The sequence below is a fragment of the Leopardus geoffroyi genome, chromosome B1 (genome assembly GCF_018350155.1).
Source record: "Leopardus geoffroyi isolate Oge1 chromosome B1, O.geoffroyi_Oge1_pat1.0, whole genome shotgun sequence".
Classification (NCBI taxonomy): domain Eukaryota; kingdom Metazoa; phylum Chordata; class Mammalia; order Carnivora; family Felidae; genus Leopardus; species Leopardus geoffroyi.
This window is the reverse complement of record NC_059327.1, coordinates 142,882,661-142,894,258: the sequence shown is the minus strand read 5'-3', so window position 1 is coordinate 142,894,258 and position 11,598 is coordinate 142,882,661. Positions and strand designations below refer to the sequence as shown.

Genomic DNA, 11,598 nt, shown 5'->3' with positions numbered 1-11,598 from the left:
TAATTTCTTCTTAACCTTCAGGATAGTTCAGGTATCCTTTCTGAAGCTACCTTTAACTCCTCTTGCCACCAAACACCCAAATTCCAGGGCCATCTATATCTATTTCAACCTGTCATTACACACCACATCGTATTAAAATAATCCATTAAACATTTACTTTTTCCATTACAGACTATAAGCCCCCAAAAGGCAGCCATTGTATCATATTCATTTCTTTTCCCAAACTTTCTTTTCTAGCACAGTGACTATAATAGGAGGCTTTCAAGGAGTCCAATTAGTCTCTCTGTCCTCCTTTCCCTGTAATTATAGCTCCAGTTAAAATAATCTTCCTCTAGGCAATATACATTTCTTCCCCTATTCAATTTTTTTAGCGGCACCCCAATGCCTACCAGAAATAAGCTAACCTCTTTAGCTTGGTATAAAGGCTCTCTACAATCTGACCCCAACCCTCTTTTTCAGTCTTATTCCCTGACTTACCCCAATTTCTGCCAAACAGGCCTGCTTTCTCTATTCTGTGTAAATCTTTCCCTTTCTTACTTTATCCTTGCTCATCCTGTTTCTACCTGTTAAAACTGGGCTACCAATTCCATCCAGACCTGCTAACTGCCACCACCTCCAGGAAGCTTATTTAAACTATTAACTATTGGGGTCACTTTCTAGTCTTGTATATTTTACAAGTATTTTTGGACATTTCTGAACCACATCTTATTTATACCTATATAACCTGCAGTACACAGCATAACTATGTGAAATACCAGAGAGAAAATAAAGTAATATTGTCTGCGATAACAGAAACATATTTGGTCACAATACTATTTTTATCTGTAAGAATATTATTTGTTATGCAGGAAAGCATCAGTGGAAAGAAGAAATCAACAGCAGGTGTTATCACAGTACAAATGTTAAAATGCCTAAAACTGTCAGAAATAATACACGAAAATGACCACTTTTAATATCTACCGTTTTGTTCACTAAATTTTTTCCTAGTTTAAAAGACACTAGATAACACCTTAAGGGCAAAATACTATTAACTAGTCTTAGAATTTCTTTTCTTCCCTTAAAAGAATTTATAATACTTAAAGATAGTCCCCAACTATTAAGCTTACAACCATAGGCTAGGGCTTATCATGTCTCAGGGATGCAGAACAAGCTGAGTCATGCTAAGAACAGTGGAACAAAAAACACAGAAGAGGAATGGGGCTTTAAAAGTTCTTTAAAGAAAGAGGTACCCTAGCCAATGCTTCAAGAAGCCCACAAAAGAGTGGTAACAGAAATGAAAGACACAAATTGGGAAGTGAAAAAAGGGCTAGAGTATAATACTGTTCTTTAGCAAATGACTAATGCTCGGGGGCCCACAAAAGTATCATAAATACTCTAATGCCTTGGCCATGGGGCATAATACCACAGCAGAATCCTGAAAAGTATAGAGTTCATACAGATGCTACTGGTTTGAAAAAAGACATGTATTTCAAGTAAAAGGAAGACTATGCCACTATAATCTTTCTCTGTGAAAAAATTAATAGATTTTAATAGAACGTTACACAGTTGACCCTTGAACAACATGGGGCAGTTATGGGCACCAACCCCCAAAGTTGAAAATCTGCATCTAACTTTCAACTCCCCAAAACTTTATTAACAGCCTACTGTTGACCAGAAGCCTTACCAATAACATAAATAGTTGATAAGCACATATTTTGTGTATGCATTATACACTACAATAAAGATGGAGAAAAGAAAATGTTAAGGAAATCGTAAGACATATTTATAAAAGCATACTGTAAAAAAATCCATTTATAACTGGACCCATGCAGTTCAAACCTGTGTTGTTCAAGAGTCAACTGTATTTTAGAAAATGACAGAGCTAGAAAGACATTATTCAAACCAATACCATCTATATGAACTCTATTTCATCCAACTAAATCCTTTTTCCAAAATAACATATCAAAAGAAATTCCTTCTAATTTACTACCTGAATTTGTTCTACATAAAAGTATGACTCTTGCTGAGATCCAGTGGAGGAAACAAAACAAGCACATAAACTGGAATTACTACAACTTCATACACCAGACAAGTCCTCTAATGAAACTGTTTTAAAGTGAACTCATTCTAATTGTAGGATGTTAAGAGAACATCTATTGTTATTTTTCATGACTACGTTCACAGACTTCAAATACGGTAAACATTTTTAAGTATGGCTTGCTAAGGAAACAAACACAACTGTAATGTAGCTCACCAAGGAAGGTGGGGCAATTATAGGGCAGACATCCAGATGGGAAAGGGGCGAAGAATACCATCACATAAGTGATAGGTTCTGAAGGACCCATGTTTGGTGGACAGCATGAAGGACTGAAAACATCTGCAGCAGCAGTCTGATCTTAGGCACCTTAAAGAAGAACTGGGAGATCCTGGTGAGGAAGGCCTGCTTCTTTAATTCCCTACTCTAGTTAAAAAAAATTATTTTATTTTTTATTATTATTATTATTTTTTTTTTGAGAGAGAGACAGAATCTGAAGCAGGCTCCAGGGCCTGAGCTGTCAGCACAGAGCCTGACACCAGGCTCCAACCCACAAATCACAAGATCATGACCCGGGCTAAAAGCTGGACCCTCAACCAACTTAGCCACCCAGGCACCACATTAACTCCCTCCTCTAGTTTTAAACTACTGGAGAGAACATCAACTGTGACTACTGCTTGGCTAGAGACTAGGAAGACCACCACACTCTTTCAGCAAAGTTAACATCCTGAGATTCTCAAAGGTGGGCCACATCAGTCAGAAAGAGGAAGATGTGAGTACAGCTACAGAAGTAGGGCAATGAAAAAAGGGGTAAGAGAAAGAGGTTTGGCCATCTCAAAATGGCGACCAACATGTAGCTAAGAGGCAGGGGTGGTCAACTAGGAGGGAACTGGGAGGTCAACTAAGCTTGCCTTTCAAACCAGGGAAACTTCGTCTGAATTCCAGAGGGAACAAAGGCAGAGCCAGTGACAGTGGCTCCTGCACATCATGAGGTATCTAGGATAAAAATCAGCAGTCCTCTCAAACCAGGATACTGGGAAACATGTTATAAGTAATTCTGGCATGGTCTCACCAATACTCCACAAAAATTTCCTATACTAGACCCAAGAATCCAGGAGGAATATTTATTTGAACACATCTAATTACAAAGATATTAGACCTCGTATTCCTACCTAAACACAAATGAACTTAGCAAACATAGCACTGAGCCTTCAAGAATCCAGATCCACCAGGTTTAGGCCACATATGTTGGCTATCAGTCCCAGCTGGTTTTAGAGAACTGTTAAGACCAAGTACCAAAATCTCAAGTGCTGTGACATTGTTTTTATCTTCTCCATTAGAATTTGAATACTACACGGGGCAGAACCTTTTTTTTGTTTTTTTACAACCACTGTATTCCCAGTGCCTAGATCACAGATTTTCCAGTAAAAGTTTGTGGAATATAACTATTTATGTATGTATAAGAAAATTAAACACTGGTTTTCAAACTATATCCAACAATATGCAGAAGGGAAGGGGCCATGTTCAGACTCTGCATCCAACAGGTCTCTGCCCCAAATATATATTACAAAGAAATACTTTCCTACCTTACATTCTGGGATTGTGTGTGTACAAGATTTTACTGGAGTCAAGGGAAGGATTCCAGTTCTAAAAGAAATTCTGAAAACCACTGAACTAAATCTTTAAGGTTTGTATGGACAAAGCATTGGTCCTTTACTAAGTAGTCCTGTGGGTCTTTGAGAAAGTACCAAGTACCCTGAACTGCAGATTTAAAATAAAGGAGTTGAATGGAATTTCTAAGAAGATCCCTTCAAATTCCACGAATTCCAAGTCTATAATACTACTTCAGTAAAAAAGGAACAAGTTTCAATGAACATTTTCTTAACACAAAACACCAGAAGACTTATGAAAGAGAATAAGCGTATTTTCCAGTGTTTTTTAGAAACAAACTCTCAAAGCTACAGAATACATACGCTATTTATAACATTCTTATTATTTATGCTTCAGAGTCCGTCCTTTCTTTGTGACAGTAACAGTTCATATAACAACTTTTCCTGTACTAGCTTTGGGAATTAGCACAGAGATCAAGTCAGAGCATTTAAAGATGTCATTTGTCCCAATAAAAAAATGAAAAATGAAATGTAGAGGTTTTCTATTAATGTCCCATACCCCACTTCCACAGTCTAATGTAAATGACTAACATTCAACTTCACTTTCCAATACAATAGATAAGCAAAGTAAATTTCCTGTACCACACTATTCTCTTCTATGATTTGTGATAGTTTCTAAAAATTCTCACTAAATAGCAACTATCTCCTAGAAACTACTTTCACTATAGCATTCATTTCAATGGAAAGAAATACTTTTCAATTATAACAATCTAAGGTACGCTAGAAGAACTTATCTCAGGGTGCCTGGGTGGCTCAATCGGTTAAGCGTCCGACTTCAGCTCAGGTCACGATCTCGTAAGTTCATGGTTCGAGCCCCATGTCGGGCTCTGTGCTGACAAACAGCTCAGAGCCTGGAGCCTGCTGCAGATTCTGTGTCTCCCTCTCTCTCTGTCCCTCCCCTGCTCACGCTCTGTCTCTGTCTCTCTCTCTCTCAAAAATAAACAAACATTAAAAAAAAAAAAAATTGAAGAAAAAAAAATTTCTCTCCTGTAAAGGAGAAACAGCCTGTGTTTCTAACTAACATCATATGCCTATCTATCCCAGGGATATAGAACAAGCTGACCCATGCTAAAAACTAAACAAAACAAAAGAGGAATGGGCCTCTAGCTAATATACTGTGTTGATCACCAACCTTTTATGAAAAGACCCTCAATCCTTCTCTGCTCACAGACTAGGGCCTAAAATTTTGTGAGCTAAGAGGTAGCACTGAGGTATTTCTATGTCTGCTAACTTTTACAGTTCATATCTATGACATCAATTATAAGCATCTTACAAAACGCCAAATTCAAGTATTATTCTCATTTTCCTTTAATAGTATTCTAAGTTTTATTAGTTCAATAACTGAAGCTCTTTGCTAAGACTAGTTTTTTTTTTATAAAATATAATTACTTTAGCTCAGAATTTAAGTCTCTTCTCTAAATAAAATCCAATAAAATATATCAGAATAACTACTACCAAATAAGAATAAATAAGGACATATAAAGGGAAAGTGAATTCATAAGTCTTTTATGGACTCAGTTGGCAGAGGAGTACGGTTTGCCGATCTAAACTTTACATTCTATTGGGTGACTTAAGATTATTCAAAGCATTTGCTAACATATAGTACCATTACTAACTATCCATTTGAGAATTTTCTCCATTAAAACTCTTACATTTTATATAGATAGATAGTTGACAAAAAATTTAACTGGCCTGTAAAATTTTATACCCATTTGCAGATAGAAGTGATTGACTAATTTTAGGCAATAATAGGAACTACCAGGACAAAACCTCTTTCAGAAAGTTAGCTTCTACTTGACAAAGTCTAGTACAAATACTTCACTTTCTAGTCAATTATTTGCTTGTCTAAAAAGCAAACTTCTTGCCATTTATGTTTTTGATTTTTACAAAATAAGCGAAGTATAGAAGTACTATGGTGAAACTTACAAATATAGCTAAGAAGGTTCTTCGTACAAAACTAAAGGACAATATATTATAGAGAATCTTATTAATTTGTCAAGATTCTTAAAAATTTAAGTAAATTAGAAGGGTTGAAAAGAAGCAAAAAAAAGACTAAGCTTTACAAGAGAAGAAAGTTCACCTAGCCCGTAAGTTTGAAGTGTATATTACTTTACTCTTGTCTCCTCTTAAAAGCAGTTTGCCATTATAAGATTAGAAATGTCTCTTAGTTTTATAGTCATCTAGCAACCCTATGTATCCCAATGAGAGATGAACTTAAAATGAACACTTAATTTGATTGGCACCTACCTGTGCTTTCTGAAGCAGTTCAATTGTAAGAGGAAGCCAATCAGGAATAAGTTTCTCCATTTCCAAACTAACCATGGCCAGAGCAAGCATGGATCCTTTGAATTGCAGAAGTTGGTTGCAGGCCATACAATGAAGGAGTTGCTTGGTAAGGACTGCCAAATGTTGAGATGGGCTCAGTTTGGGCAAACTGAAAAGTAACTGAGGCCTAGCTGACACTGCAATGGCATGGAACTGAAAAGAAATCGTAAGAACATCATACTAGTTTTATTTAAAGTTTTAGGTAAATTATGCACAGAAACTGATATAACCTCAGGTATTACTCAATTTCTTAAGTCTGTAGTTTTAGTTTCATGTAATTTGACATATATGTTAATTTCCCAGTTTTCCTTGGTTATCTATAATTTTTCTTTTCCTAAAAATCACAACAAAAAAAAATGAGTGGGCAATCTACTTTCTAGGTTACTAAAATAAGACTACATATTCAAATAAAAATCTGAGAGAATCAGGTATACTTACAATGTGAAGAAAATCCAATGGCGTAGCTGTGTGAAGATCCCAATTCAACTTATCCAGAATAATTCTCTCCATCCTCAGAATTTCAGATGAAGAACATCCACAGAAACTGTCTCTTGCCAACACCTTTAATACTGGAATTCTCTGTCAAAAGCAAAGAGGAACACGGCAGGGCAAGAGGACAGAAAAAAATAAGCTAATTTTCAATTTTTGTTCAGATAAATAGAAAGCAAGCTAATAAACGGAGAGAAATTTTCAAGAAAAAGACATAACTAATCTTTAAAGGAAAATATTTACCTCATCCTCCTCAACAGTCTTGGCAGCTAGGAAAAAACAGCTGATTGCAATACAACTCAAGTATTTTGGGTGGGCCTAAAATTTCGAAGAGGAGAAAAAAGCAACTTCAGTGTTTTTCAAAAAGTTGTAAGAGTTTGTTAAAAAAAAAAAAAAACCAAACAAACTAGATATACAGGTGAGACAGTATGCACAAAATTCTAGGAATAATTAATCTGATTCCCACCCATTGTTTTCTAAGACCAGGACCAACTTTTTTAACTTCACAACCCTAGCCATATTATATTCTATGAAAATACTATACTACATTGCTAGAAATTCAACCAATGCTAGTTAGCTAAAGTTAAATTTCTTTTTTTTTATTTTTTTAAAAAAAAAATTTTTTTTTAACATTTATTTATTTTTGAGACAGAGAGAGACACAGCATGAACGGGGGAGGGGCAGAGAGAGAGGGAGACACAGAATCTGAAGCAGGCTCCAGGCTCTGAGCCATCAGCCCAGAGCCCAACGCGGGGCTCGAACTCGCGGACCGCGAGATCGTGACCTGAGCTGAAGTCGGACGCTTAACCGACTGAGCCACCCAGGCGCCCCTAAAGTTAAATTTCTATCCAGCAAAAAAGAATTTAATTTTAGAAGACAATTTTTTATTTAATAAAGTTCCAAAAATTAACTCTTTGTACATGTGTGTATTTTTTGAGCTAATTTTAATCTTACTCTCTTTACCTGTCACGTCAGTAATATTAACATACTAGATGTTAGGAGAATTAAACCGAAAGAATATAAAAAAAAGACTATAAACACATTCCAAATGCTTTAAAAATTATAGGTTGGCAGATGAATAGAAATTTTCTAATTAAGTGTCCACAAAAACAAGTGTGTATTGTGTGTGTGTGTATATATATACATATATACATATTCATATGTGTATGCATCATATACATATATACATATACATATATTCAAGTTCCATAAGAAAGCTTCCTAGATACATAAGAATCAATCAGTAGGGAGGAAATCTTTCTAAAGGGTTTAACACACATAGGAGGGCTTGAATTTGCCTGTTTTCCTGATCTATGACAAGGTAGGCCTACTTTCTATCTTACTGGTAGTATAAGAGTTTGCCAACCCAGCATCAGAATACAGTTTCAAACAACCAGACCAATTAAGTCCAATTATACTGAATGACATAGAAGTTATGTAACATAAATAAGCCCTGTTTTGACATTTATTTTATACTCAAATATTACATTCCTGTGAAATTATGGAAATCTTCAGGTAACCTGATGCAGCTTTGATTAACTTATTTAATAAACACGCCAGTGACCACTGCCTTAAAGTGGCATACTGTCTAGAACCTTCTAGTCTTCTGCCTACATGAAAAATAACAGCTGGTTCAAAACTATCAACATTTTTAGGTAATCATTAATATTAATCAGAATATTATGATTTAGAAAGCACTTCCAAAAATATTGTCATGTCTATTATGTCTCAGCAGTTAAGGGACATCACACAAGTGATATAGGAAGTGAAGGCAGATCTTGTAGCCAAGACCATTTTCCAGGCTCCCTTATCTCCCCAAGTATACAACAGACCAAATCCTTGAGGTAATCAGAGTTCACTACAAAGAAGAGCCCAATAGCTAACAACTTTAGGTTAGGTAATGCAACCCTTAAATCAAGGGCACCAATAAATTTTATAATAAAAAGAATCCCAATAGCAAGTGTGATTTTTTTTTTTTTTTTTTAAAGAAACAGTAGTTCTCACTCCTGGATGTACATCAGAATCATCTGTGCAGTTTGTTTTGTTTCTTTAAATACAGACATCCAGATATCACCAACTAGAGATTCAGATTCAGAAGCTAAATAGGGCTCAGGGTTCATACTTCTTTAAAAAATTTAAGTTTATTTAAGTAATCTCTACACCCAAAGTAGGGCTCAAACTCATAACCCCAAGATCAAGAGCTGCACACTCTTCCAACTGAGCCAGCCAGGTGCCCCATCAGGGTCCATACTTTTCAAGAGCTACGTAGCATTTTCTTCTGCACAGCTAGGATTGAGGCTCCATTCATTGCTGCAGCCTTGTATGGTCTGCTTTTATTTAAAACATGAATACATATTTCAACACAGATTAACCATCTAAGAGAATCTTATGCTAATAACATGACAGGACCCATTAAATAAGAAACATGAAAATAATGACATTATACTTGGCAACATTCTCTCACTGATCCAGAAACTCCCCCAAATTTGTTTAAAATGTTCAATAATAAGGTAAGAACCTTTTCTGTGACAGAAGCTACAATAAGGTTATTAATAATTTGTGAAGAACATAAAAATCAAGAAAGGACACTTTCTCTGTAAGGGAGGTTAGCTATAGTACGGGGAATGTGAGGGGGGGACTTGATACAGAGATAAAAGTAGACATCTCAGATTACCTACATTTCAGGCAATTAGTATCATTATAATTAAAAATTCTTTAAGTCTCTTAAGAGTACAAGTGTGAAACCTTATAAAAAGGTAACTGAGTGGCCATCCAAATTCTTCCACTGGCTTCTATTTTTTGTAACAAAGAGTACAGCATCCCCGACACTGAATTCGTAGTTCCCCCAGCTTACATATTCCTAGGCATACAAATGACAACAAATGATTTACTCTTCTACTTTTTCATGCCTTGCCATTAAACGAATGCTGTATTTCTGATTTAAATCAATTGAGGGCCTACTATGACAAATTTCACATAATATAGCCAATGATATATTACACCAACAGGGACAATATAAACTTCTTTATGTATTTTTGTATGCTGTCATTCAACAAAAATATAACAAACTTATTTTACGTTGTTCATCTTGTTGTACTCCAAATGTATGCCTCTAGAATGTATTTATATATTTTCAAAACACTACACAATATGGATATTCAATAAATAAAGAAAAAAATGTGCAATAGGCTTATACTTTTCTAGTCTAGTTCACTGTCCACTTCTAGTACACCAATGTGTTAAAAGACAACGTTCTGCTGATATACGGTATTTAAAATCAGGAAATCAAAAATTTCACAGGTTAAGTATAAGTTATGAATACTTGTAGCAAAAAGAAAATTACAGAATACAATTAGACATATTTCCAAAAATTTAAAGCAGTGGCAAAAAACATCATGTCTTAATAGGCACATATACCATTTCCAGGAAGGTTTTCCACTCTTTTTCACTTTCCAGAATGTTTACTAATTGCCCCTGGTTTAGCATATAAGCCTTCAAACAAGAGGTTGTGTTTAACTGTATCCTAAAATATTTACCTTTACAGTAGCTAAAAACCTGTCCAAAAGACTGCTAGCCAAAGCAAATGTTTCTGGGTAAAGGTTGAATTGGTACTTGAGTTTGGCCAGCCACTGAATCACTTCATCTCTCTGGGATGGAGAAACATTCTATAAGGGAACAAGTAAAAGAGAAAGAGAAAAAAAAAAAAAGAGAGAGAGAGAGAACAAGTGAAGTTCCAAGTTACCATCAAGAATGAATTCTCTCTTATAAAAGGTTAGCAAATGCAATGGAATACATTTAGATGTTAAAAATGTTAACTTTACTCAAAATCTATCAAGCTTGAGATGAATGAAGATAAAATGTTATTTACTGATCATAGCATTTATTATCAATATCCACCAGTCTCTTTTTCTTTATTAAATAATCTTCATTATGTCATTTCACCATATACTTATACTTCAATTAATCTAAGGTGTTCAGGGAATATATAAGACTTTAAAAGTTTAGGTATCACTATTATCAACTGATAGTAACTTTGGAATTAAGTTTCCCAATTCTAGAGAATAAGAAAATACAGGGAATTTCTTTCTAAGGCAGCAAATAGCCATTAAACCATCTTAGGAAATACAAATGGAGTATGGTAATAGAATAATAGCCCATTAAAATTAAAACTAAAATCAACAAGAATAAATGAAAGATACCAGTGACAACAAATGAATTACAAATTTAAAGATCACAGAAGAATACTGAAGAGAAAATCACCTGAATTAATTTACCAATGGAGATATTACTATACAAACATACAATGTTACTGCTTCCTATATATTATTTTAAACTGCTTTATAGGCTTAATTTTTAGATGGTATACACTTTAAAGTAATTATTATTTAGATGACTTTACCCTTGAGTTTTGCAGGCCCCACAAAAAAAATAAATAAAACCTAATACTTATAATAAACGAAATAGATCTGTAAGTACTACTTCTGCCAGGTAAACACAACAAAGTACAGAAATGACTGTGATTAGTGGAAAAAAGTATTTTTAGTAAGTGAGGGTTCCAGACAAGTAAAGGTTTAATCCTTAACCCAGATTATAAAGCACTGCAGTCTTTATAATCATAACCATTTTAGATGGAAAGTTTTTAAAATATATTATTTATCTAATTCCTTAGAAAGTAGAGAGGTCATAGCTTAAACCTTTTTCCTGATTACTCTGGGTCAATTTTATGAAATTAATTCTTATAGCACAGAAAGATACATTAAGAGCTATTAAAACATGGAGGGCTGGGGTGCCTGGATGGCTGAGTCAGTTGAGCGTCTGACTTCGGCTCAGGTCATGATCTCGGCAGTTTGTGAATTTGAGCCCCACTTCGGGCTCTGTGGTAACAGCTCAGAGCCTGGAGCCTGCTTTGGACTCTGTGTCTCCTCCTCTGTCTGCCCCTCCTATGCTCATGCTCTGTCTCTCTCTGTCTCTCAATAATAAATAAACATTAAAAAAAAAATTTTTTTTTTTAAACATGGAGGGCTGTATATCTTAACAACTTTATCTCCTCCAAGTTTAAGTTGGAATTTCTCTCTCTCCCTCCTTCTGGCTTTCTTTAGT

The 11,598-nt window shown here is 35.0% G+C and overlaps 1 protein-coding gene across 2 annotated transcripts in view; it reads right to left on the bottom strand.

Moving 5' to 3' along the window:
* CCNI (cyclin I) overlaps window positions 1-11,598 on the bottom strand; it is a 35,769-nt gene that overhangs the window by 2,164 nt on the left and 22,007 nt on the right. For both annotated transcript variants that reach the window (XM_045473667.1, XM_045473668.1), the window contains 4 exons: window positions 10,035-10,163; window positions 6,742-6,816; window positions 6,448-6,588; window positions 5,932-6,162 (listed from right to left, as the gene is read on the bottom strand). In XM_045473667.1, coding sequence (XP_045329623.1) covers window positions 5,932-6,162; window positions 6,448-6,588; window positions 6,742-6,816; window positions 10,035-10,163 — 576 coding nt within the window. The remainder of the gene's footprint in view (window positions 1-5,931; window positions 6,163-6,447; window positions 6,589-6,741; window positions 6,817-10,034; window positions 10,164-11,598) is intronic.